The 27,543-nt window shown below is 42.3% G+C and overlaps 1 protein-coding gene across 1 annotated transcript in view; it reads left to right on the forward strand.

Annotated features, from left to right (window-relative positions):
• Positions 1–310: 310 nt before the first annotated feature.
• Positions 311–27,543, forward strand: part of cep192 (centrosomal protein 192) — a 31,655-nt gene continuing 4,422 nt past the window's right edge. Inside the window, exons 1-49 of the mRNA XM_085802941.1 lie at positions 311–427; positions 1,099–1,351; positions 1,697–1,807; positions 2,249–2,400; positions 2,559–2,620; positions 2,995–3,136; positions 3,235–3,350; positions 4,125–4,214; positions 5,043–5,195; positions 5,342–5,492; positions 5,645–5,862; positions 7,347–7,472; positions 7,885–8,040; positions 8,216–8,504; positions 8,589–8,738; positions 8,852–8,916; positions 9,131–9,355; positions 9,511–9,652; positions 9,741–9,823; positions 9,914–10,174; positions 10,703–11,555; positions 11,697–11,814; positions 12,295–12,451; positions 12,549–13,251; positions 13,960–14,148; positions 14,519–14,667; positions 14,867–15,097; positions 15,293–15,418; positions 15,881–16,021; positions 16,173–16,233; positions 16,343–16,482; positions 16,754–16,846; positions 17,076–17,194; positions 17,833–18,039; positions 18,496–18,586; positions 18,967–19,146; positions 19,709–19,969; positions 20,559–20,680; positions 21,665–21,774; positions 22,045–22,207; positions 22,889–22,979; positions 23,086–23,167; positions 23,358–23,481; positions 23,973–24,078; positions 24,172–24,418; positions 25,249–25,325; positions 25,572–25,667; positions 26,234–26,353; positions 27,246–27,358. Of these exons, the coding sequence (XP_085659067.1) occupies positions 1,179–1,351; positions 1,697–1,807; positions 2,249–2,400; positions 2,559–2,620; positions 2,995–3,136; positions 3,235–3,350; positions 4,125–4,214; positions 5,043–5,195; positions 5,342–5,492; positions 5,645–5,862; positions 7,347–7,472; positions 7,885–8,040; positions 8,216–8,504; positions 8,589–8,738; positions 8,852–8,916; positions 9,131–9,355; positions 9,511–9,652; positions 9,741–9,823; positions 9,914–10,174; positions 10,703–11,555; positions 11,697–11,814; positions 12,295–12,451; positions 12,549–13,251; positions 13,960–14,148; positions 14,519–14,667; positions 14,867–15,097; positions 15,293–15,418; positions 15,881–16,021; positions 16,173–16,233; positions 16,343–16,482; positions 16,754–16,846; positions 17,076–17,194; positions 17,833–18,039; positions 18,496–18,586; positions 18,967–19,146; positions 19,709–19,969; positions 20,559–20,680; positions 21,665–21,774; positions 22,045–22,207; positions 22,889–22,979; positions 23,086–23,167; positions 23,358–23,481; positions 23,973–24,078; positions 24,172–24,418; positions 25,249–25,325; positions 25,572–25,667; positions 26,234–26,353; positions 27,246–27,358 (8,135 nt within the window). The 5' untranslated portion in view covers positions 311–427; positions 1,099–1,178. The remainder of the gene's footprint in view (positions 428–1,098; positions 1,352–1,696; positions 1,808–2,248; positions 2,401–2,558; positions 2,621–2,994; positions 3,137–3,234; positions 3,351–4,124; positions 4,215–5,042; positions 5,196–5,341; positions 5,493–5,644; positions 5,863–7,346; positions 7,473–7,884; positions 8,041–8,215; positions 8,505–8,588; positions 8,739–8,851; positions 8,917–9,130; positions 9,356–9,510; positions 9,653–9,740; positions 9,824–9,913; positions 10,175–10,702; positions 11,556–11,696; positions 11,815–12,294; positions 12,452–12,548; positions 13,252–13,959; positions 14,149–14,518; positions 14,668–14,866; positions 15,098–15,292; positions 15,419–15,880; positions 16,022–16,172; positions 16,234–16,342; positions 16,483–16,753; positions 16,847–17,075; positions 17,195–17,832; positions 18,040–18,495; positions 18,587–18,966; positions 19,147–19,708; positions 19,970–20,558; positions 20,681–21,664; positions 21,775–22,044; positions 22,208–22,888; positions 22,980–23,085; positions 23,168–23,357; positions 23,482–23,972; positions 24,079–24,171; positions 24,419–25,248; positions 25,326–25,571; positions 25,668–26,233; positions 26,354–27,245; positions 27,359–27,543) is intronic.

A 27,543-nucleotide genomic window follows, 5' to 3' on the forward strand; every position in this document is an offset into this window, starting at 1 on the left:
TGAATGGAATTTACATAGTTTACGTTTCTGTTTATTTATTTCTCTTTTTGTAATCATACGTCAGTTCCAAACCGTACCAAAATGTTTTTATAGTAAAAAGTCATTTTTCTGAAGTCTGAAAATTAGCATCACCCTGTTTTTCATTCATCAACAGGCTGTTTTCCAAAGAGTCGTAAGTATCCAGCAATCCAACATAAAGACAAGACCACCGACCAATCAGAACTGAGAGTGTCGTCCCTCTCGGTTGTCTTGTCCAATCAAAAGCGCTTTAAATTGCTTAAGTCCCGCCCCCTTGACAATGACGCTCAGGCGGGCTTCCTGCAGTTTCCGGGCGGGCGGTACTTGGGTCCTGTGCTGCGAACTGTTGAACTACTTGTTTCATATATGTCCGATTTCGAAGCGTGTTTGGGAAAACATACACATTTGGGTAAGTCACAGTTGCAACTTATGAACGTCTTGCAACCTGTTTGCACAAGTTTTTACAAAGAGGAAACTCGGAGTTGGATCAAAAACAAACGCTGACTCTGGGACTATTGAATGTGAGTTGAGGTTTCAACAACTAACGTTAAGATTTAACTCTCTGGATGAAATGCACCGACTCTTTTTTTAAAGAAGTGGGTTTCGTTAGCAAGTCGACGTTAACTTGACTACATTATCTGTAACTTGTCTTATTGGTTTGACTTTTTCCTCAAACTTTATAAAACAAAGACAGTGGAGTAAGCGTGCTGGTGAGTTTGACAAACCCACTTGTTTTTAGCTTCAAAAGTTAGCCAACCTAGCATAACTACCGATAAGTGATTGCTCACATTTGTTTTGTGTAGGTACGTTAGGTCAAACTGTATAACTGCGAGAAAAACAGACGTGTAAATAGATATATTTACATTGTGCGTATATTTACCGGTGTGTATTTGCTGCTTCTCATGGTTGTAAGAAGATGGCATCAAACAACTGGGCATTTTTAAACAGACACACACTTTACATTGTTCCATCCATGTTTTGGTGCATTGTAAAGTTAACCTAACTCAATGAACGTGTTTCTCAGTGTAATACTACTAACTCCCATTGTCTCCTGTTTGTGTTTTATTTTTTTTTTACTAGACCTTACTGATGGGATTCACCTGATCTGAGGTCAAGCCACAATTGGCTGCTCCAACCCCCATTCAAAACAAAAAACAAACATGGCAGACAGTTTTTACAAGTTGGAAGATGAGGTCCTCCCCAGTTTCCTCTGTCAGTCTGTGGACAGCACCATGGGCCGTGCCACACTGGGGAATGTGACCCTTGGTTCAGGCCCAGGACTACCAGTAGCTGCCTCTACAGTGGCGAGAATTAGACCCGGGCCTGACAACAGGTGGGAAGTTGCTGCCGCTGCTACTGCTTCTGCTTTGGACTGACTGACTTTGTTTGCTTGTTTTGCAATTTAAATGTGAGAATGGATACATAAATTATTCATATTTATTGTTTTGGCTTAGCTTGTTGTTGGTGTTAAAAGGAAGCTGCTGCCTTGCATCTCTTTTTGGTGTCTGCAATTTTTTCCATGCAAGATTCAGGAACCACCCTGAGGATGGATGTCATACTGAGTCAGGATCCAGCTGTTAAATTTAGATTTTGGGCACTAACAACACTTGATGTGACATTTTAGACCTTTTTAACTAGCTGTTTTGTGAACGCAGTGTGATGTGTTCTTGCTCTACAGAGAAGATCCTGGTGAGGTGTCGTATTTGGAGGGCAGAGAGCTGTATCATATCAACTCACAGTCGTCGGTTGATGAAAAGCCCAAATTTGCTCTCAGCTTTAAAGATGACATGTGAGTATGGACAGACATGCACTTTGATCACACTAAGTATTTATGTTTTGCAAAGTTGTATTAAGACTCTATCAATGTTGTCATTCCTGGAATTGTTTTGTATTTGCTGATTTTCCTCCCTGATGTTGTATTTTCAGAACTTGTTGACTTCTTTTGCATGTTTTAACATAATCCAGAAGTTTGTCAGTTTATAAGTAATTCTGTAAATCTTTTTTTGTATGAATAAACCCATTTACTTTAGATTGTACTTTTACATATATGTGCATTTGGCAGAGGAATTCAACTGCGAATCCATTTGAATTAAGAATCACAGCCTCATATTGTTCCTGTTATATTTGTGGACATCGATCTATATTCATTTCTTATTCCACCACCTTTTTTTCTCTCCATGTTACATTTGATCTGGTTTTAATTATATTCTTGACGTCACCTTTGTCACAGGGACAGAGCGGATGACTTCATTGCAGCCCACCGTCTCTCAGACATGCTGGTGAAGATTAATCTTGATGAGACGGCTTCACGAAACCAAAGCTGCATGCCGGGGCAGCCGCCCACACACTCAGTCCACTGCTGGCCCACAGAACTTGGAACAGGTAAAAGCTCCTTCTCCTGTCTATCGTTACAGCGTCCACTGTCCACTCTGAGACTCAGTATCCACATGTAGACTGTTGATCTCTATAGAGACGAGTAAGTATTGTTATTAAAGATATTTTTTAGTTGATGCTAATAAACTTTCTTGTCTCTTTGACAGATCTGTCAACAGGGCTTCTGACGCTTCCCCACTATGGACATACAGATATGACAGATGCAAAGGTACCTATCTTGGTTTCATATAGGTTGACCATTTTGCTTCTGTTAGCTGCTGTACTTTGTATGTCTTTTGTTTGTCTCATTATTTCTGGCTCATAAGGTTTTGAACTACATGAGCAAAGTAGAAACTAAAGCCTTTTAACCCATTAGGATACTAAATTCACAATTTCTAACCAACCATTTGGATTCAGTTTACATTAAACAACTAAAAAATGGCCTCTTTCCTCCAGTCTCCCCTCGAGATGAATCCCATTTTCAAGCAGTTTTGGAATTATTATCAATAATTTCTGTGTTCACCGACACCTGCTGTCTCCTATTTTCTACAAATTTGTGATCATGTACCATTTTTCTTTTCTTTTTTCCTGCCATCCCTCCAGGTACAGGCGTTACCAGGTACAGCTGGGGAGGACAGCGCGCAGAGTGAGGGGATGGACAGCGACCATTTCAGTGGCAGTAACTCAAGCTTCCTGGCCAATGAGAAGCTCATGTCTGTGGAGAGCATGAACAGCGATATCACAGGTACGACTTCATCCGTTTGTCCTCTGTCCAGTTTTAATGTGCTTATTTTTTACATTATATTTTAATTCTGGCTCGTATTCTTCTTGTTTAATTCTCAGATGATGACGCTGATTTGAACAACCTGCCTGACGATGAGCTGGAGCTGTACTTCAATAAGCTGGTTCCTCCTGCCATGCAGAGAGGCAGAGTGGAGGGCCAGGAGATCCCTTCAACAGTAAGATTGATTGATTGATTGATTGATTGATTGATTGATTGATTGATTGAAGTGTTTATTTCGAATATGAAAATAAAATAATAAAAAAAGAGAATAAGACAAAACATTTAAACATGAGATATAGAATACATATTCGAAAAGGAGTGAGAAGAAGTAAAACTTATAAACTCCCACCCCCTCTCCTTATACATGACTAACTAAGATCCTTGTCCAAACATATCTTATGTTACGAAATCATGAATATAATTTACTTATATAGAAACGGTCTTGATCTTGTATGTATAATTAGTGTGTATAACTTGTATCGTATGACTGATTTGCAGTCAGGTCACTGTCTCTATTAGAGGCTTTAAAAGGCAGCTGGACTTTCTGCGGGTTCTTGAAGATGTTTCACCTCTCATCTGAAAGGAATTCGTCTTGTTTTCTTGGACCGTCTCATACATGTTGACCACACGTATTCATATTGAGATTGATTTTCATTGCTTCTTACAACTCACCAGCTCACAAGTTGGGTGTTACCAGGACCAACAAAACCACATCAGGAAAGCACATACAATATGTAGATGCCCAACTTGACTTCAATCAAAACCAAACAAAGTTTAACGAAGCTGTGGCTTTCTCACAACCTCGTCAAATTCAGAAAACAAAGGAGCACTTCTTTCTGTCAGGAGGTCGCCATTGTGTTTTCTTTTGCACTTATGTGGAAAGTATCCCGTGAATGTGTATCGGCAGAGGCATCTGCAGTCCGTCATACAGCTAATCTATTGTTCACAGGGGCTGCCTGGTGCTGCTGATGACCTGTCAAACCTGCGCTCTTCAGAGCCAGACCAGTACAGACACCAGTTCCTTGATAACTATGATCAGGTGAGAACACTTACTCCTATCAGAGCACAGAAATGAAACTGTTTAGTTGTCGAGTGTGGAGGATGAATTCAGTAGCTGCGTTGCCTTTTTTTAAATTTATTCATTCAACGTTTATTTAAATCCCAAAGAATCATTGAAGGCATATCCTCATTTTAAAGGGATAGTTTGACATTTTGGCAAATTGGCCCATTGCCATAATCCCTATAGCTTTAGCAGTAGGTTTGTTACCTCTAATTGTCGGTGCAAGCTATTTTTATAACAGCGGAGCAGAGCCGCAAGCTGCTCGGAGCTACACTACAGAGGCTAATTGGATTTCTTGGTTTCCCTCATCAAACTCATCAAATACACAAACCAACAACTCCAAAACGCCCTGGTGGACAAGTTGTGACCTGCACATTCACCACGCTATGAGATAATAACACAACGTTACCAGACGGAGCCGTTTTCAAGGCAAATGCAGAGACTGCTTTGGCCCCGACGGGAACGCGCATTAGCGGTTTTGCATGAATTTACCTCTAAAACAACTCTTATAACGCTCTGTTATCATCTCATAGCGTGGTGAATGTGACATACTCCCAAGACTATAGGGATTATGGCAATGGGCCAATTTACCAAAAATGTTGAACTATCCCTTTAATGATATTGAGAAAGTAGTTTGGAAAAAAAAAAATTACAAACAGCAGAACACAGTTTAACAATGACATTCAATAGCTGGTGGTGATTGTTTTTAAACTGACTGAGTAGTTTCCCCAGGTTTGCAACACGATCTTCTAACATGTTGTATTTCTTTGTGTGGTTTTTGTAATGTTTTATTCATCACGACTTCAGGAGGACTTCAGGATGCCTGATGTGCGTCTGGCTGCCACAGGTATGGACTCCTGTCCTGCCAGTGATGAAGACACTGAGGATGAGCTGGAGTCTGCCCGAAGAAACACGAGTGCCACCAGGACACGGCTTCTGCCCAGCACCTCAAGACAACTGGTCAGAGATGAAAACTGTTTTGTTACCTACACTAGGCTTTGACCCGGTCTTGCTTTAAAACACTCAAATATAATTATTCTTATAAAAATATGCTGGAAAACAAAGTTCAGTTTTATGTAATTTATGTTTTTACTGTATTGGTCCAGGTTGGAGAGAGTAATCGTCCCAGTTTCAGACCTGGTTTAGAGGGAGGCAGCTCTGATGACGAGTCTTTCAATGGCCGTAACGGTCCATCTGCCTCTGGGATCGAACACAGACGATCTGCTGAGGGACAAGTCATCAACCCCCCTGTCACAGGTGTGATAGCTCTCTCTTACTTCCTTATTTTTTTCTCTCTTTCTCTCACATTATTGATATTAATAAAACTTGATATGCATTCAACAAGTAGCAGCTTCTTTTGATGCCACAGTCAGAGTTTAAGTCTGTTCTGTGCCATTGCTTTACTCCAGGTGATGGAGGAGGAGGAGATGGGAGCAGTGGGAGCGAGGAAAGTGGAACTTATGGGGCCGTTTCGAGCATCCCCCTTCCATCGAGTAATGTCCAGACCACGTATGACGCCCTGCGTGGGCTAGGGATTGTGGGTAGCAGTGCTGCTGGTGAAGAGGAGGACGGTGATCTGAATAATCTAGCAGGACATGGAAGGAACAGCTTTTCCAGACACACTGAGGTGAGAGTAAGCTCACTCAGGAACACTGACACTCACAGGCGTAACTAATAATATCGATAATGCCTGTGGTCTATGTCAGTGGTTCTCAAAGTGGGGTTCTTGAGAGGGTCCAAGGGGGTCCCCAACTTTTTCTTGAAACTTTACCACTTTTTCCTAGAATTTTTAAACTTTTTTTTTTTTGAGAATTTTTTTTTATCACTCTATTATTTTCCTTTTTTTTCTAGAAAGTTTTTAACTTTTTTTTAAAATATATTTTTCTATATTTATTTTATTTTTTTGGAAAATTTTACCACTTTTTTCTAGAAAGTTTTAAACTTTTTTTTTTTTTTTTAAAGGTTGACTATGTAGAATTACAAGAAAAACAACAGAAAAAGAATTCCAGCAGTCGATTGCCAGACCGTTGCTAGGCAAAACGGGCCGTTGCTAGGGACTCCGCTCTGAACAGAGGACAGCAGAGGAGGAGAACTAAGCAGGATATTTACCTTATGTTTCATTTTTACCGTCATTAACAGCATAATAAATGACTTGTAGCTTGTTACAGGGAGAGTGGAGGCTCTCTGCCTTCACACCGCTGCTGCTCAGAGCCTCCGCTGTCACTGCTCTCGTCAAGTTGGAAAAAAAAAAAAAAAAAAAGGAGCTCCGTGGCACCGAAAGTCCGCGACGATAAACGTGTTTATGACAGATAAGACTACACAAATACACCCATCCTAACAAGTATATGATAATCCATTGATCCACCGATTGATTATTAAAAAGGCTTGGTTGGAAACAAACGCATCCGACCGGGAGGAGGCAGGAAAACAGCGGAGAACTGAGCCACGTGTCGGCTACAGGCAGGTACGAATGTAAACAGAACGTTGACAGAAAGTCATTGTCGAGCCCGTCAAAAATATTAAAAATAATAATTCAGACTAAAAAAAATTTTTTTATGGAAAAGCAATACTTTCATTCTGTACCCCTCTAAAGGCCCCATGGATGTATTATTTTTGAAAAAATATAGCTTTTAATAAATATTCTACATATTCAACCTTTAATATTACCATTTTTTTTCTAGAATTTTTTTTTTTTTTTTTTTTTAAACCTTCCATTTTTCCCCCTAGAATTTAAATTTTTTATTTTTTTGAGAATTTTTACCACTTTTTTCTAGAGATGTTTAAACGCTTTTGGAAAAATTGTACCACTTTCTTCCAGAAATTCCTGTGCAATACTTCCAAAAAGTCACGCCATTGGCCATTTAGTCAACGTACACATTCACTCAAAAAAAGTAATGTTTTTCAGTCTCAGAACAAATATTTGTGTATTTCTGGTGTTTGCTTCAAAATTTTGTCCAATGGGGGTCCGTTGTCTAATTTGTGTCAATTTAGGCGTCCTCGATGTAAAAAAGTTTGAGAACCACTTTGTAGTAGCAAGGTGTCCCAGTGGATCCTATAAGGTTTTTACATCTAAAGAGATTTTTAGATCTTGGTTCATTTGTTGTTTTGCAGATGGGCGACCGTGTGGGTCCTGTAGGAACCGGAGAGGCCACCTTCACTCTGGGGACATCAATGGGGACAACACAGAGGTTGTCTCCTGTGAACTGGAGCATGGTGCTGGACCGACAGGAGGCACTGGTGAGAACAGACAGATGCATGAATGTGATGTAACCAGATGTTCAGTCTGCATTGTTTCTGAACTTTACAGGAGGGATGAATCATTCCTCCAAGTCATTTGGTTTTTTAATGTAGATTGTGGGGAATACATCAGGCTAAAATCTCCCATAGGCAATTCAGTTCAATTCAACTTTATTTATAAAGCGCATTTCATGCACAAGACAGATTCAATGTGCTTCACAACAGGTATATAATATAGTTAACAATAAAAAAAGATCATAAAAAATCAATTGAAATCAACCAGAAAGTGCAAGTAAACAATCATGTATCATATGTCCTCACCGCATACACACTTACAGTCAACTGGGTTATGATTAAGCCATTGTTTATCATTCTTATAATCATCAAGGACATCAATGTGATTGTTTCCCAGGATGCAATGGAAAGCACAGAGCCTGGGCTTACTGCTGACCGACCGTTGGACTCAGTCTACCTGAAGAGTGGAGCTGGACCCAGGAGACCCCAGGACTTAACAAACCTCACTGTCTCCCAACTTCATGGCACCCAGGGAAGCTTCCACCTCAGCCAGGTGCGAGATAGAAAATATCTGTTACACTCATTCATAGCAAAACGGTAGTCGTTCCATTCTGAAGTCCTTATCAAATGACGTGAACATTGATTTGATTTGACACCTTTTTAAAATGAGTCTGAGAAGTACGACAAATGTAATTTTCTAGTTGTAATAGTGATCGACCGTCCCTCAGGTGCTGCTTCAGGACAGTGATGACAGATACGAGTATGATGATGATGATAATGGGAACAGCGGAGTAGACGAACCTGATGGCTCCAGACATTCCTTGGGCTTCCGAGGCGGTCCCTGTGGTAATGTGACTGCTGCAGACGCCTCGGGCAGCACCAGCGAGGACGACGCTAATCCTCTCTCCACCTCCCTGGAACCCAAATATTTCTCCCGGAGCTTCCACGAGGAGCAAGAGGATTCGGACGACATGTGGAACAACTGCCCAGACAACATGGCGCTGGAGTTTCAACAAGGTAGGCTGGCTTTTTCTACAGTTTCTAGATCACAGATTCAGTTGATAGTTGATAAGTTAAGCTAACAACATTGCTTGTGTCCAGCTGCCAATGCGACTCATGGTGTGGTGTACCAGAATGAAGAGGGGCAGTGGGTGACGGACCTGGCCTACTACTCCTCTTTTGAGAAAGAGGTCGATGGGAAAACAACAGAAAGCGCTGAAAAGTTTCAAACTGAAGACTTTGTTAATGCTGGTATGGTAAAACTCCACAGCTCTCTTCTACTACAAGGAGATGTAGTCATTTGTGCAAAATACTTTTAATGAATTGAGACTTTTAAAAAAAAACCCATTTCTCCTCCTTTAAAGATGCTGCTTTAGAAAAAATCGCTAAAGATCAAGAGGAGTTTGAGAAAGAGCACCAGTTCATTCAGGTATGTCATGTACTGTGTGTATAAGCTGTTTTCCTTTCAATTCAAAATGTATTTGACCTGTAGTTTTCAATCATATGAACATAAATGGGGAATTAAGAATGTAGTGTTGGCACTGGTACTGTAACAAATTACTAGCAAAAATCTACAACTCTGAGCTCCATGAAGTGTAAAGCACAGCCTCTTGTGTGTTTTCTTTTTTTTTTTTCCCATACAGGAGGAGAAGATTGAGCCGCCCAGCACCAACTGCACCTTTCAGAGTGACTCATCCTGGAAGGCCCCCGCCAACAGCCACGTCCTGATGAGGGCTTCCCAGGTGTCCTCAGAGTTTAAGGAGGGGGACCAGAGCTACCTGCGTCTCTCTCTAGGGCAGTTCTTTGAACAGCGCTCTGAGGCCCTGGGCTGTTTGGGCATCGCTGGTGATCTGGACAGAGTTAAACGGGTCAGTGCAGCTGCTTTCTGGATGTTACTGATATATTTTCTCTGTCATGTTTGTTTAATCTAATAATGACAGATTGAGCTTGTATTCGCCTGTGCCAATTTTCCTACTGGGAGGGAAATGTTAAGTGTGTTAAAAGCTTGTTTTTTGTTCTTTAGCCTTCCTTTGGCTACGTCATCACCTCTCCAGAGAAGAGGGAACCATTTGCTCTGATTCACCCCTCAGACTTCTCATCTGAAGTCCAATCTCCTCTCAATGACACCGCAGATCTCAGTGAAGCAGACAAAACTCTGAACCCAGGTGTGTTTAGCTGCACTAACAGATCTTCAATGCATGTTTAGTTTGGTTTTAAAAATGACTAACATTTACTCCTGATCATCTCTAACAGAGGACCTAGACAAAACTCTGGAGGCACCAGGTCAAAGGATGTCGCCAAAAGGTGACATTGATCCAGAATGTAGTCAACAGGAGGTATGAGTATGTTTTTAATATATTGCTACTTGATGAAGGATTATTTACACAACTTTGAGGATTTCTGACTCAATCACTTCTCCTCCTCAGGATCATAGTGTCAGTGCTGCACCACCTGACCACAGCGAGGGCTCTGGCTCTGAGTCTATCCTAGGCAACCAAACCTGTGCCCACTTGGACAACAACAGCAGTCAGCTGATGCTGAGTATCAGCACGATCGCTTCAGCCATCGCCGATGCATCCATCAGCACCGACCCGTCGCAGCTGGCCGCCATGATCATGGAGCTCTCCAAGAGGAGTAAGATGAGGAATCGACCCTGCAGCTCAGAGGAGCCACACTTACCTGAAAATGTAAGGATTTGATCTTGATATTTGATGTTGCAGTGATGTTTAGTACAGGGTTCCTACGCAAGTATGGAAAGTATGGAAAAGTATGGAATTTGATTTTATACATTTCCAGGTCTGGAAACGTATGGAAAATGGAAACTATTGAATGGAAATATATTTTTCTTAATACTTGTGGGTTTGGTCTTGGTTATTTGGGTTAATTATTTTGTATGCCCTATTGTACCTAACTACAATCTAATGGAAATTATTTGGTGACATACAGTAATGGCATACAAATTCAGAATAGTGAAAATCAATGAATAGAATAAAATAAATTGCATAATTTATCTAATTACGGTACTCAAAAGTCACAAATTATTAGAATTTTTTTTTACTGAGATGTCTGGAAATTAGGGTCCAGAAAAAGTTTGACATTTTTTAATTTCAAATGTATAGGAACCTTGTTAGTAGTTGAAATGTAACTCCTTAGCTTCTCCTTTTTTAGCTTAAAATCAACACCTAAAATAAAAAACACTGTCTGCCTCTCCATAGATGGTCTCTGATCCAGACGAGAGGGCCATGTTGGACACTCTCCAGAAAAGCACCAGTGCTGGAGAGCTGAGCGCCTTCGACATAGAGAAATACCTGAAAAAGACTGAATTATCGAACGTCAGCGATGCGTCCGTGTCACACACTACCTTCAACTTGACCAGCTGGACTGACAACCTCTTTGGGAACCCTCAGACGGGAGACCCCGAGGAACAGAGGAGCTCATCTCAACAAGTGGACAGTGAGACTCAAACAGTGTCCACAAGTACAAAAATGGAGGAGAGAGACAGGAGAGGAAACACTAGTTCATCCGCAGCATCTCTTTCAAATGCATTAGCACCAGGTAACAAGGGGGAAACAAAAAGGAGTTTGATTCCTTGTCCACGTGCATCTTTCAGCTCTGCGAGGAGGTCTGTGGGATCAGGCCAGTCCTCTGCACAGAGGACTCCTGCAGCCTGCGATAACGCCACTTCTTTTTCCACCAAGACCTCTGGGTCCAAAGTCAGGACTCCCACAGAAAACGTAGCCAGACCAGCAGAACTAAACCCGTGCAACAACTCTCAGCCCTCATTAGAACCAACACAACAGAGCGACGGTGTCTCTGCGGCCTCGCCTGACCGACCTAAAACCCCTCCAGGGTGGAAGAAGGGACAGTCAAGTCTGCCGTGCCTTAAAGGTTACTCTCCTCCTAATCAGAGGACGAGGAGTTCAGGCCAGCAGAAGCAGGACCGATCCAGGAACTCCCCAGAGAACAAACCACCACCACCCAGGAATACCTCGGCTGCTCCACTTTCCTGTAGCAATGTGGAGAAACATGTCGGCCACAAATTCCAGCCTCCTCTGGAAACTGCATCTGGTGAGTAACAAGTCAGAGATGTATAGTTTCTATTTCCTGTGTGGACAGGACTTATTCAAACAACTTCAGTCACAAGGGGAGCGTTGCCCCTGTGAGATACCATCATGAAGCAGTGATGTTAACATTTACTTTGTCTCCCAGAACTGCCCAAGGGTTTTCCAGAGCCCTGTGTGGAGGAGACACAGTGCAACTTTAGACCGTCCACTTCTCCACTCACCCACTCTTCTCCAAGCCAGACCTCAATTCCCAGTGCTGATTGGTAATGGATCACATTTCTGCAAATCATATTAAATATTAATAGTTGTTATTCATAATAAATTCAAACACAAATAATTAAATCATTACTAGACAAGGAGGTAGCTACTTCATTATTCTCAGTAATCTGTTGTCTAGCTGATGCATGTGACTGGCCACAACCAGCACATTTGCATTTTGAGTTATTATTATTATTTTTTCATATGACACTTTTTTTTGTGTATTTTTTTTTTGTGCAATACCAGTGACAAGCATTAAGCAAACATAAAGACATGACATAGCACAAGACAGGAAAGTCCTAACACAGCAAAAAAGTAAATGGATTGAGATAAATTGTGATAAGGAGCAAAACAAGAAAAAAAGAGAAAAAATAAGTAAATAAATGAGAAAATACAAAATAAACAGCAGCCAATCGGTCAATCAATTTCCCCAATTTTTGGAGTTATTGTTAATGTATTACTTTGTATCTGTGTTGGCTGCCCAGCATGGCGTCGCCCCCTTGGTCCAGTGGAGGTCCGGCAGACAAACGTCCAGGCCTTGACCACTCTCCTCAGTCGATCTGCTCCAGCCCCAGTCTCAGCAGGCTCACGTACATCTCCATGAACGATGGCACCGTCATACCTACACCTGACAGAAAAAAGGTGACATGATATAACTTATTCCTGCTTCGGTTGCAAAGTCTTCTTTTCTGTTTCGGGTTTGTTACAAGCGACGCCTCTGCTTATCTTCCCTCCACAGAACAATTGCACTATGGCACTGAGCACCACCATCATCAGATTCAGTCCAACTCCACCCGTGGAACCAGATTCACCATCTAACCCAGATGCCCCCGGCTTTCCTAAAAGCCTGGACCAGGTGCAGCCGCAGCACTCGAAGAGTCTGGACGCACTACCGGCTGCTCAGGGTAAAAGCCCGGAGGCCTCACGCAGCGGCTCCGCTCTGAGCTGCACCCGCAGTCAGAGCGAATGTAACTACCACTGTCCCGGGGAAAGGACTAGTGATTTCTCAGCGGGTTGCCAGACCCACAAACATCTCACCGAGGCCAACGTAAGGCAGCTGACTAAAGTGGACTCGGGCTATTGTAGCAATCTGAACATTCAACAAACCAGAAGCGCCGCAGCTCCTCAGAGCTCCCAGCAGTGGGGCGCTGGAAGCTCGGTCTCATCGTCCGTGTACGCCGGCGGCCTCGGCATGCCTCCGTCGTCGTCGTCCTACTCGTCGGAGGAACTTCACTACGTGCCCATCCCCAGCTTTAAGCCCCAGTGTGCTGCAGGACTCATTGACCTTCCCCACCAAGCAGACGTGCAGTCACTTCTCGCCGGACACTCCGTCTACAACTCCCAGCTGGCTCAGCAGTATCTGGGATCCGAAGCGCCGTTGCATCCGAATGCCTTTCACCTGGGAACAACAGGGAACGGCCTCTACAGCGTGTCCTCTACAGGTAGGACTTTTTCATCCACTTATTTTAATTAACACAGTTGCCGAGCCTTGTCAAAAAACAATTAAAAAGCGAGCATAGTTATTAAATTATCTCACACTGGCTTGACTTTCTTAAAGGGATAGTTCAACATTTTTGGCTAATTGGCCCATTGCCATAATCCCTATAGTTTTAGGAGTAGGTTTGGAATTTTTTGGTTTCCCTCATCAAATACACAATCAAACAATTCCAAAACACTCTTGTGGACAAGTTGTGACCTGCACATTCACCACGCTATAAGATAATAACAGAACATTGCGAGACAGAGTTGTTTTCGAGGCAAATGCATGCAACAGCTTGCCGAAAAACTGCCCAGACGGGAACACACATCAGCGGTTTTCCATGAATTTACCTCGAAAACAACTCTGTCTCATAACGATCTGTTATTATCTCATAGCGTGGTGAATGTGCAGGTTACAACTTATCCACAAGAGCGTTTTGGAGTTGTTGGGATTTCTTAGTTTCCCTCAAGCCTCCGTAGCGTAGCTCTGAGCAGCTCGTGGCTCTGCTCCGTCATTCTAAAAAAAACAGCTTGCACCGACAATTAAAGGTAACGAACCTACTCCTAAAACTATGGGATATGGCAAATTTGGGCCATGTTGAACTATCCCTTTAATATACCTGTTTAAACTCTTGAATTCTGCTCTTTTTGTTATTTATTTATTTTTACAGGTGCACCCAATGGTGAACTAACGGTGAGACACATCCATCCTACATCTGCTCCTCTGGGAATCCCGGGCGCTGCCAGCGCTCATCACCTGCCCAGACCGCATCAGAACCAGCAGGACATGGGTATGATGGGGAAACGCTATCAATATGATGAGCAGCCACTGGTGGCACATGGTCTTGAGGAACTGAGAGGTAGCGACGGTCTTGGTGTTTATAAGTAGTTACCCATTTCAGCATATTATGTGCATTGTTAAAATTAGAATGGTTGTGAGTTTACACTGTTGTTGTTTTGTTTTTGTTCTTCACACCTTAACTAATTGTATCTGTGGGCAACAGTCTGTTAAAAAAGGCAGATGATCATTTTCTTGTGCATAGCGGAAAATTGCAACAAGCAATTTAAATCTGAATTTCTAAGTACCGCAGTCAATTATAATGTTCAAGTCTTTGCATCTCATTATCTTTGCTTGTTGTGAGAACATTACTGGGCCTTTTCCTCTGCACGGAGGAGCAGCAGCGGTTTCCCGCACCAGTCTTCCCACACTCTTTCTGCTTTCGTCCTCAGGCCAAGTGGTGGTACCAGGGGAGCTGCGGTTCCCTCATGCCTGCTGCGTAGGCATCGCCTCACAGACCTCTCTAAGCCTCTTCAACCCCTCGGAGAGATGGCAGCAGGTGTCAATCACTGTCACCAGTCTGGCTATTGATGGAGAGAAGGTGAGCAGAGGTTTAAATGGTGACTGAATCTGTGCAGCATCAAAGCGCACACACTAAAAAAGCATTTCCAAAATGTCAAAGTACAGCGCTGAAGTAAAGGCCTGTGTTTTATGAAATGCCTGAAAAAACTTTGAAAAAGTGATCCGTCAAAGCCGACTGACAACACTTTGTGCTGAATATTCGATGCTGGTTCCCCCAGGTGGATAGCTTGCCTTATCAGTGGCTGATAGTAAAGAACAAGACCATCATTGGGCCGAAGAGCACAGAGGAGCAGAAGGTGTTGTTCATTCCTCCACGGCCGGGCGTCTATCAGTGTTTCCTCTCCGTTTGCTCCTGGCCTGCGTCTGCTGAGACAGAGGTGGCCGCCCGGGCCAATATCTTCGCTAAAAGGGTGGTGCTGGTTGCCATAGCGGAGAATCCTGCACTTGAGGTGAGTACCCCCTCTTCAAGTCCTTTCTTAACCAAAAACAAACCTCTCAAGGGTTGAGAGTCATCTACAGAGATGGTTTTCTCAGATCATGCAGGTGTGCACCGCCTGTCCCCTACTTTACTGAATGACTCATGAATAAAATTGTATGTAGTGTATCTCTGAGATTGTGTCTTTTTAATTGATTTTGATTCTCAGGTTGAAGCGAGTAAATCTGGATATTTGGATTTCGGAGACCTTCCAGGAGGCAGCGCCAAATCTCTTCCTCTCAAACTGCTCAACAGGACTCATGCCACAGTGCCCATCCGCTTGGTTATCAGTGCAGTGAGTTGACACTACATGTCTACAGTTTTCTTAAACCACTTGGTAACACTGCCTACAGCGGTGATGCAGTGACCTCCAGTGGCAGCTGTGTGGTTTTTCCACATGGTTCAACAGTGGAAAAGCCAGAAAACTGGTGCATTTTAAATGCAACCTATGTGTCTGGGTTTTTGGATTACATCGTTTTGACCTTTTAGCATAAACCACAGCTTAAGTTTAACATGCAGTTTAAACCAAATTGAGCTTTTTGACTGTTTTGACATGTTGAAAAGTAGAAGGGTATCAGTTTTTTAGTGAATTCCTTCTATAAAAAAACAGGGGAATTTGGTCTAAATGTTCAGCTTTATCAAATAAGTTGTCTTTTAAATACTCATACATAAGCAATATAACAAAAAAAATAGTAGTGATGATGATGATATTGAACTGTGTCACAGTGGATTCATATTGTGTATCTCCTTCCTGTAGAACGCGACAGCGTGGCGATGCTTCACCTTTTCCAAACAGCCTGGCACCATGACGGCTGAGGCAACGCAACAGGCTGAACAAATGAACCCAATGTCTTCTCCCTCAGTGCTGAATCACGTGATGCACGCCAGCTATGGGGAGGTAAGTCCTTTATTGCAACCTCTGTCAATATTACATGCGACATCTTTTTGTTAAAATTACTGAGGAAACATTAAGACATTATGGGGAAACATTTTAGCCTCTATGTGTAGCTAAATTGATGAATAACTGATGAAGTTTTTCTTTTTCTCAGAATCCAGCAAGCTTCATGGTCTGGGTGCACTTCAAGGCCCCTCAGAAGTACAGCTTTTCAGGTAATAAACCTTGACTGATCTGATTGGTCACAGAACATTTAATAGTTTTTGCATTATCACATGTTGGAGCTATTTCAATCTAATAATTTTGTTTATTTTTGTTTTTCAGGGGAGCTCGGTCCTGCTGATGAGTACGTTGCTCGTGTTGACATTGAGCTGGACTCCCCTGGTCCCAGTCATGTGATTTGGAGTATTCCCATCGGGGCCAGATCTGGAACTGCAAGGGTCCACGCTCCCAAAGACCTGCAGGTAGTCAAGCTGCCATATGGCCGTTTTTACACTGATATAAGAACTCGGCACACTAAAGACATGACAGACATTAATGTGTTATATGTCTTCTCAGCTTTTACTGAGTTTACCAACATAACTATGTTAAAAGAAGATAAAGAGAAGATTTGAAGCACACAGTCACTCTTCTGACTATCAATTGCTCTGATAATTAAACTAATGGCAGATTTCTGTGCTAATACCACTGGGAGCTGTTGCAGGTCGACTCATGTCTGTGTGTCTTCTTGTCTAGACCGTCAGCTTGTCTGCTCCTCTGGGTAAATCCAGTCAACAGACGCTGCCATTGAAGAATGCAGGAAACATTGACGTGCAGCTGAAACTCAAGGTAAATCTGACCTTTACTTTTCTTATTAGATGTGGGGCTTGTGTAAGCCTCCATGACATTTTGGGCTCAGACTGTGGCACATACACCGTACCGTAGCTACATTCATATTTTGCTCCTATTCTTCTTTTCTCGATTTTCTACCTTCTTCTTTTTCTCCTTTTTATTTATTCTTTCCTCCTTCAATCTTTCCCCCTGACCTCGTCCGTCTTGTTCATTCCTGTGTTTACAGTGCAGTGACGCTGAGGACAGTTTCTCTGTGACACCTGAGGAACTGCTGCTGAGGAAAGGAGAGGAGCAAGGGATTATTGTGGCCTTCAAAGCACAGGGCAACAGGAAATGCAGAGAAAGGTATACAGTCATTTCATTTCCATGCATTTAAGATTATATATTTTTCTGTGTGTAGAAATATTCAAGGTCCAGTAAATAAGAAAGAACAATTTCTTCTCTTTATATAGGTTAGAGGATTAAAGAAACCAGATTTATGTTTGAGGAACCTCATGATCTCATGCTCATGTTTATGGGAAGCCATGCTTTAGTCTTCAGAGAGGGACGTATTAGGTTAGATTATCTAAATTAATTCGACACGTTGCCATTGTAAGGAAAAACCATGTACACAGCATTAATAAATAAGCATCTTTCTCATTTCAACACCAGTCCACACCAAATTGAAATCTTCTATAAGCCTCATCTCAGACCTGTAATGAAAAAAAAAAAAAAATCGTTTGAAATGGGGGTTAACGTGGATTAATGACCAGCATCCTGTCAATGTGGGGACTCCAGGTGACTGCAATACAGATTTCCCCTTTTCCCCCTGAGGCAATATTAGACTGAAGAGTTTCAATATCCTGGCTTTTGATTTTGAAACTGGTCTTAACTTGCATAAAGTGTCAGTCTTGGATTGCATCCTTGAATGTGTCACATGCTTAGTGGTTATCTAAATTCACTCATTGTAATTAAACATTGTCGTTATTGTTGTTGTGTTGCAGCCTTCTCACCATTTTGGTGTCGCCGTCGGGCCCTCAGTACGAGGTAACCCTGAGAGGAGAAGTTGTCCCTGAGGATTCTGGGAAACCTGCCATCCCCTCTGCTGCTGCTGTCTCGGGCTCCGGCTCCGGCCTGGCCAAAGACATCCCCCCGATTCTCTCCAACAAACAGTTCATAGCTTGGGGAGGAGTCACTTTGGGACGGGCTGTGTAAGCAACTTTTTAGTTTCTCCATTTATTTCACTCTTTCTTGGTTACAGACAAAAACACTCTAGATATCAGTTATTCATTGGAAAGTAATCAATAAAAAAATTCAAGGCCCAGTGGTCCATCTTATTCTATTAAGGTTTGTATAATGTTATTCATGAGAAGGGACAGAGGGTATCTACTGGGAATGTTATTCCTCAGAAGCTATTTCAACATAATGCACAATTTATTTATACTCATCGAAGGGAGGTAAAGTAAAGACAGCTGTAAGAAATCTAAATCCCTGCAGAGTCCCATGTGTTCTTCAAAGGTTTAACTAGATCCAGGTTTGACCTTGATCTTCACCACGAATTGCAACATCACGATGACAACTCTCAGTCTCAAAACTGCAGTTAAGCAAAATTTGTCAGAGATATGAAATGGCTTGTGCGCTCACATCTCCATTTAATTGTTATTCAGCCAACAGAAGCTGGTGCTGAGGAACAACTCCACCAGTGCCACACAGCAGCTACGGTTGCTCATTCGTGGTCAAGACCAGGATTGTTTTCAGGTCAGGACTCATGCATGTCCATATTTCAAAAATGGTAAATTGTGTCATCTCTGATTTTCCTTATTCTGCAAATCCTGTTTTTGTTTTGTTGGAGTTTATTTTACTTTCCCTCATATCTTGGTCTAGTGAATCAAAAGTCTACTTCATCAAATCTTTTTTGCTCTTTGGCCTCTTGCCTGTATTTAATCAGTCACGTAGCAACATGAATACAGAGATGAATACATTAATATGCCATTAAGAGTTCAAAGTTATGATCCTTATCACTCCTTTATGTTTCCTTACATCCTTCCTCCACTAAATTATATAAAACCATGATTGCTTAGTCCTTTTCATGGCTGTTCAGAGGTGAATTGAATAAAAGTGTGTCGTGTGTTGTACAGCTCCAGAGTATGTTCAGTCCAGAGGAGCGGCTGACCCGACATGGGGAGCTGTCCATCCGTCCCGGAGAGGACGTGGCCGTCCACCTGCTCTTTGCGCCCACCAGAGTGGCCTCCATGTTGGCCAAGCTGGAGATCAAACAGTCTGGGGTCCGGCCTTCACAGCCAGGGCTCAAATTCACAGTGAGGATTGTTCCCATCATTATCTTTCACTGCTCGACCTTCTTTCCTTTCCTTAAAGGGATAGTTCAACATTTTTGGCAAATTGGCCCATTGCCATAATCCCTATAGTTTTAGGAGTAGGTTCGTTACCTTTAATTGTCGGTGCAAGCTATTTTTGGAGCGGCGGAGCAGAGCTGCGAGCTGCTCAGAGCTCATGGGATTTCTTGGTGACCTGCACATTCACCACGCTATGAGATAATAACAGAACGTTACGAGACAGATTGTTTTCGAGGTAAATTTGATGAGTTTGATGAGGGAAACCAAGAAATCCCATTAGCCTCCGTAGCGTAGCTCTGAGCAGCTCGCGGCTCTGCTCTGCCGTTCTAAAAATATCTTGCACCGACAATTACAGGTAACTAACCTACTGCTATGACTATAGGGATTATGGCAATGGGCCAATTTGCCAAAATGTTGAACTATCCCTTTAAAGTGTCTTCAGTCTCTTTGCCATTCTGTCCATTGTCAATTAAAATATGAACGACTGGCTGTTTTTCAATAGTTTTCTGTTATTTCCCACCCTCAGATTCCACTGTCTGGTTACGGTGGGACCAGCAACATCATCCTGGAGGACCAGAGGAAACAGGCCGACTCCTATGTGGCGACGCTGTCTGACATCGCTGTCGGCCACGTCAGCAAAGTCTGTCTGTGTGTGAGGAACACCGGCTCCAGAGCGGCCTTCATCAAAGCCGTCGCCTTCTCTGACATGCAGACTCGATCCGTTTTGGAGTCGTCGGTCATCAGCCTCGCCCCGTCACAGTTTGTGTTGAAGGAAAGAACACAAGAGGTAGGACTGTAGATACAACTCCTGATGAAATGCACAAGACACGATTATAGATGCAGTAAAACAAGGGAATAATAAATGTTAAAGGGATACTTCACCCAAAATCGATAATTCACCAATTTTCTATTCACCGTCATGCCAAGGAAGGGTTTGGGTTTAATTTTTTTCGAACAGCTTTTTCATGTGGCGGCTTCAGGACACTTGGGTCAGTACGGACAAGCAGTATGGAGGTATTTGGATGTTTCATAGTGTGTGTGTGTGTTTTGGACGATTCAAAAGTGAGCACAATCCGCCGCCATTATATAAAAAATCCGTTACCAGCCGGACCCCCCCCAAAAGTGTTTTGATGACTCTGAAAGTTCTCCAAACCCTTCCTTGGCATCCCTTTAATAATGTTTGATTTTGTTGCTGTATATAAATCGTTGTGTTTTTTCACCTTTTTTTTCTGTGTGCATTTGTTTTCATTGGTGAATTATTGATTTTGGGTGAAGTATCCCTTTTTAATAATGACTGTGCTTCAGTTTGACTAGTTTGTTGTATATAAATAGTTGTGTTTTTTCACCTTTTTGTGTGTATGTGCATTTGTTTTCAGGTGATAACTGTGCTCATGAAGTCCACCCAGAGGGAACAGGGCCTGTGTCAGTCAGCCAATGCTTTGCTGGCTACCGTCTGTCTGTTCTGTGGAGACGAGGTCTCCAGGCAACAGTACAGAAGGTGAGACCTTTTTTTAGTCGGGCCTCATAAAGTAATTTGTTTATTCTTTTGAGGTAATATTGTTGGCAGTTAGAGACGCCGGCTGTAGATGTACCATCCCTAAAGGCTCTGAAAGCCTTACTTCTCATTCAGGTTATTACTGGATGGAACAGTTTATACCATTATTTTACAAGAGTTTTAGAAAAAGGTGATGTCACATACTTTAATAATTAACAAGGATTTATTCGATTGTGTGTATTGATGTCATAGAAAAAATACTTATAACGCTATGTTTTCCTGTGTCTTTAAGAACACTTTGATTCACAGTGATTATTTCTGTTTTTTTCATCATTTGATTGATTTTTGGACTGACGTAATTTCTTGTTACTGAGTGTATTAACGTCACTTTGTTGAATAAAAATACTGCTCTGTGCAGCAACAGCCAATTAAAAGAGAAGAGGGAACAAACTCCACATATTATTTTCACATCAAGTCTGCTTTAAATAATTTAAAGTGCTACCAGTCAAAAAGGGAAAGTCATTTAAATTCACATACACGGTTAACACTCCAAAGTTTTTCTTTCTTTAACTCATTTCTGTTGTGCTTATATGTGAGACCTCCAGTGTTAATCTGTTGTCCTTGAAAGAATCAGTGGTCTTTTTAAAGTGGTTTGATTATGCACAGCATAAAAAAACAACACAGAGGAGCTGGAAATGTTGACAGTCATCAGAGAAAAAGCAAAACGGATAAGCCAAGTCATTTTCTCCACCGTCAGATCTCCACACAACAGTTGTACAAAAAGCAATGTCTGTGATATTTGCTGCCTACAAATGATTTGTTTACTGCGCTATTGTTTCAAATCAACACACATTGTTTGTGGATCATTAAAAAAAACCGCTGATGGAGTTTATAGATCTGATTACAGATGGCTGTGCTTTTGTGAAAAAAAAAAACTAAGCTGTTTTTGTTTCCCCTGACAGAGCTTTTGTGTTTTTGTTCTTTCAGGTTGCTTCAGAGCAAACCAGAGGCTGCACGGAAAGCTCTGTCTGAGAACAGTCTGCTGAAAAACATTGACTTTAATGAGAAGTTCCTGGGAGAAGAAAATATTACAGAGGGTAAGACAGCATTTCAGTGATGAGCCAAAGACCTGTCTGGGCTCCACTCTGAATAGAAAATCTAGTTAAAATTGACTGTTAAGAGGACAATACAGACATTTTATTGTGGCTGTTTTGTTGCTTATCAATGAATTAAACATTACTGATGCTCTCTTATTTTTACAAGGCTATGGAAAGCTAGTTTTCTCTTCTTAAATATTTTGGTTGTTGGGTCAGTGTCTAACATTTCTTGTGTTTTTTTTTTTGTTTTTTTTTTAACTAATCCTGCAGCCTGTGACTTGCCCCAGCGGCCCAACGAGGCTCACATCTTCTATGGCAACATGAGTAAGGTGGTGGTGTCGCTGCTGGGAAGCACAAAGAGCGCAGATTGTGACGACAGAGACCACACTGAGCTGCTGCTGCCCCGCGCTAGACACGGTTCAGAGACAGACAGGTACCGTAGCATTACTGTGATGTACAAGTAGGAACTGACTCATCTGAACGCTAACTACCCGAATTCATAGCTCAACAAAAACATCCAGCATTATACATTAATTTCATTCATTGCTCTCTCTGACTTAAAGGACAGTTCCAGGCAAATTCAACCTGGGGATCTAGTTTCCCAATATTTTAGGTCTAAAAAAAAATGAATCTGAAGATTTTCTTTTTCTGTCTGTCCCTGCATCGCCACAGCAGCGCATAATGGGAGATGATGGATCTTAGGCTGTTTGACAATGTCAGATGGCTATAATTCAAGAAAGACGCCATGTTTGTAAATGGAGCTGTAATACAAAGTCTCTTGAAGTCTCACTTGAGAATCACGTTGATGTGCTCAGTGTGTGTGTTTGAAACTATCTGTGGTCTGTGGGGAAAAAAATATGGTTTTGTGGGATGTAAACAGCCTATGATCCATCCGCTATATTATACACTGCTATGGGGATGCAGGGGAAAGAAACAACTACTGCTGCTTCAGATTCATTCTTTTAGACCTAAAATAATAGGAAACTACAGCCCCAGGTTGAATTTGCCTGGAATTGTCCTTTAAGAAATACTTGGTAAAAGTAATGGTCTACTCTAGTCTAAGGGTGTGAAAGTGAACATAATCAAGAGTTGTTTTTTGTTGTGTGATTCCCAGTGGTTTGGCCAATGGCAGTGTGTCTTTGGATGTCCTGCCGGTCAAAGGTCCTCAGGGTCCAGCACTGAGGGTGACAGAACCGTCCTTAAAGGTACCACGAGCAATAAAATTTAATTGTTTCTATCCACTTAATTTTATTTGCTGGTTTAAAAAAATGTTTAGTTTTCTAATCTGAAGGTGTTTTTCTCTTCCTTCAGACTCCAGAGCCATTGCAACACAAGCAGTCTGAGTCCTGGACCATCCACCCGGAGCAGCTCGTCCTCGCAACTCCTAGCATCAGTGAGTGGACTCTAGATTTTTGAAAAGCACCTCATTATGTTATAACTTTTATCCACCTCAGCTTTCAACTTCCGCTTTAACATTTAAGCTTAACACCAGACTCAGACCACAACTGAGAGACTCTGTGATGGAAGCAGCTACCAGCTCATATTTTGGTGGTGAATTTGTGTTTATTTATTTTTCCCCCCAGATGGTGCAGCCGCCACCAGTCAGGTCCAGATCCGGAACAACACATCCAGAGAGCTGAGCTTCGATTTATCCTGGCCGGCTCACTGCCTCACCATCACCCCCCAGCATGGAGTCATCGAGCCTCAGTAAGAGCACATCTGGTTGTTCAGTCAAACATGCGTTGGTTAAAGTCTGTGTATAACCAATATTTGTATATTGTGAAGGGATAGTTCAACATTTTTGCCTAATTGTCCCATTGCCATAATCCCTATAGTCATAGCAGTAGGTTTGTTACCTTTATTCGTTCTGCATGAGAGGCAAATACAGAGACTCTTTCGTAACGTTCTGTCATTATCTCATAGCGTGGTGAATGTGCAGGTCACAACTTGTCCACCAGAGCGTTTTGGAGTTGTTGGATTGTGTATTTGATGAGGGAAACCAAGAAATACCATGAGCCTCCGTAGCGTAGCTCTGAGCAGCTCACCGCTCTGCTCCGCCGCTCTAAAAATAGCTTGCACTGACAATTAAAGGTAATGAACCTACTCCTAAAACTATAGGGATTATGTTGAACTATCCCTATCCCTAGTCTAAACATAGACTTAATTTAATGTTCATGTTTTGTGTTTTGTTATCCCAGGTGCCACTTGCAGATTTTGATCAGCCCTAACCCCTCCCTAGCAAATAAAGCTGCCCTGCTTCCATGGAGTGGGCAGATTTATGTCCAGTGTGATGGTCAACAGAAGGTGTGGGAGACATAACGGGACACACTGCAACTTTTTTGAGCAAATCTCGCGTTGGATTGTGAGAAATAACATGTGATGTGACCTGTGGATCAGTTCATTAAGGTCCAGATTCGTCAGGACCTGGCTCTGGACGTGTCTGCGGCCCCAGCAGACAGATCGTTGTCGGCTCTGCCTCCTCTCGCCGCCACCCCTGTGCTGCCTGTGGCCCGGCTCGCCGCCAAGCCCTCGCTGCCCCCGCAGACCCCGCAGACCCCACAGACCCCGCAGTCACCTCAGGCCCCGGTGGAGATCAGCAGCAAGACCATCATCTTCCCCAGCACCCCCTCAGGGGAAACCTCAGGTATGAACTGGAATATGCTTTAGTTTAAATACTAGGGATACTTCACCCAAAATCGATAATTCACCTCATCATCTACTCACTGTCATGTTAAGGAAGGGTTTGGAGAACTGTCAGTTATCAAAACGCTTTTGGAGATCCAGGGAGGGTCCGGCTGGCAACGGATTTTCATATAATGGCGGCGGATAGAGTTCACTTTTAAACACACACTATGAAACATCCAGATACCTCCATACTGCTCGTCTGTACTGACCCAAATGTCCTGAAGCCGCCACATGAAAAAGTTGTTCAGAAAAAATAATTTAATCTCTGTTTTTATCCTTGTTGTAGTAGAAGCTCCCAGTGGCTGCGAGATGTTCTTCCGTGTTTACATCATACATCCAATGGTTTACAACGACGAACGAACATCTCGCAGCCAATCTCGCGGATGCGCACAAACATCAACAGAGCCACTAGGAGCTACTGCTACAACAAGGCTAAAAACAAAGATCAAATTCATTTTTTCCGAAGAACTTTTTCATGTAGCGGCTTCAGGACATTTGGGTCAGTACAGACGAGCAGTATGGAGGTATCTGGATGTTTCATAGTGTGTGTTTGGACGATTCAAAAGTGAACTCTATCCGCCGCCATTATATAAAAATCTGTTGCCAGCCGGACCCCCCCGGAACTCCAAAAGCGTTTTGATGACTCTGAAAGTTCTCCAAACCCTTCCTTGGCATGACAGTGAGTAGAGAATTGTGGTGAAGTATCCCTTTAAGGTTTGTAGCTGTCTTCACTGCACTGTTGTGTGTCCCTGTGAGAGATTGAGACTCTCTGTTGCTCCTGTGCTGCAGAGGCCCAGCTGGAGGTGCAGAATGGGGAAGAGGAAGTGAGGTGGTACCTGTCTTCGTTTGCCCCTCCATACGTCAAGGTGCCTTTTTTTAAATTCTGAACTCTGTCTTTTGTCCTGTTTCCCTTTGGTATCTCTAGATGCTTTGACTCTTTATTTCCAGTTTCTTAGATTTATTTATTTTTGTCCTACTTAGGTTCACTCGTCTGCCCGAAGTCTTTTCTTTTGTTTCATGACTCACTACAAGTTCCTCATATTTTTATCTTCATGACAATTGTGTCATAACAATGACTCGTGTTAAGGTTTTTGTCCCTTATCTTTCCTCAGGGGGTTGACAATAGTGGAGATGTGTACCGGGCCACCTACGCTGCTTTCAGATGCTCCAGGGTCTCTGGGATTCTGGGAATTCATGAGAAGATGCAGGTAAAAACTACTCATGTCCAGCTACACTCACTTTAACAGGACAAGGTAAGATTTACTGAAAATGTTAAAGTTACACGATGCCTTCAATTCTCAGAGCACTTCAGCAAAGTCAGTCGTGCTCTGGACACCTGTGTTGAATAATTAAAACAAATCCCCACCAGGACTTTACAGTGAAAATGTGGTCTTCTGAAAATGTACAATCTTCCCCTGAATAATTCTTTATTTGTCCCTTTCAAGGCTCTCAGTTGTTTCTGTTTATTTGTAATGTCAAAATGTGATTTGTTTTCTTTTTCTTTGTTTTTATTTCACTTTCAACATTTACATAATCACATTCACCTCTCTCTCTGCTGCTGCTGCTGCTGCTGCTTTCTTAGGAAGTGATACTAACAAGGACATAATTGCAATTAAGACAAAACAAAAGGAAAAGAAATAACATTTGTTTTCTTTTTGATTGGTTTTGTAATTTTTAAATGTTTGGCTTTCAGACTATGAGAAGCTTTTTTTTTTTTCTAATGCTGACAAACATTAGAGAAAACATTATAATTTTGCTTTTCTTCCTCTCCCAGGTTCCGATTACCTTCCTGCCCAGAGACAGAGGAGACTATGCACAGTTCTGGGACTTGGAGTGTCATCCGGTGTCGGAGCCCCAGCAGAAATCCCGAACCCGCTTCCAACTCTGTGGCACTGTGAGGACTCACTTAGTCGTTGTGTTACTCTAACTTGTCCCAGGATTCACACACGATACTGCAGGACAATGTACAAGCACAAGTTGGGCACATGCAGAGATTTAATATCATCCTAAATGCCTGATGAGAGCTGATTGATGGCTGTGATGTCCAAATCAACCATTTTTATCAGACATTTTAAACAGCAAATAATTATATGCATTTATAAATTACCTTGTTTAATGCTCCAACGCCTCACTGAGCTGCTTAGGCTATAGCCACACAGGGGGAAAATGCTCACTACAGTGTCATTAACTTGAAACCTACTGGTTTAAAAGAAACTGCATGTGTGGTTGCACCTTAACTATTGCTTTGTAGTGTTAGTAGTGACAGAATTAACAAATGAGGAAAGTGGGTTGTGGGATGGGAAGAAGAGGCACCCTGCTGAGAAAAGGCCTGCAGGTTTCACGTGTCTGCTGCTTTTAATGTGAAGTGTTTTGACAGACCCAGTTAACTTAAGAGCATACATAACACAGCGAGTGGGTGTCAGATAGACGCCTCCACTTAGGCAGGTTAAGTGGCGACTGAGGATGGCGGTGCTTGTGTTATTGTTGTCGTATTTCTTACTTGCTACAGTTGGTGCTAAATTATTCATCAGTGTTAAACGCTAATGTGTGACTGCAATTTGAAAAACTCAGATCTGGTTTCATGCATTTCAGTCTGGGTTGAACTGGCTGTATGAGAAGGTTTTTTATTTAGTTATGTAGAATATCAACATGATTTTTAAACTTGAAATATTTCACAGAGCCGCTATTGTGATTTCTACTTCATCTGGTAGTTTTTGGCACATGTTCCTTAGCGCTTCAGGAGGTTACTAGCCAAGACTTTAAAGTTTTCATCTGTGTGTCTAAAGGGAATAAAGTCCGGACCGGTGGAAGGACGGCAGGAAGGAGACCACTCTCTAGTGAAAACAGAGCCCACAGTCAAGAGCAGAAAGAGAGCTGAAGGCTCAGCAGGCAAATCCAGGTAAGACCTACTGAGAGATTAAGAATAACTGTGGACTGAGCACAGAGGGGAGACATGTGGCATTTATCTTGTGTAAAGGAAAGCTCAGTGCGGAGGGCCCTCGTGGACTAGGAATTTAAGTCACTGCTACATCCAGTTGGTGATGTTGGTGCATGTTAAACTCAATTTATTCTTCCTGTCATCTC

The sequence above is a fragment of the Trachurus japonicus genome, chromosome 16 (genome assembly GCF_045865225.1).
Source record: "Trachurus japonicus isolate A0001 chromosome 16, Traja_1.0".
NCBI classification, from domain to species: domain Eukaryota; kingdom Metazoa; phylum Chordata; class Actinopteri; order Carangiformes; family Carangidae; genus Trachurus; species Trachurus japonicus.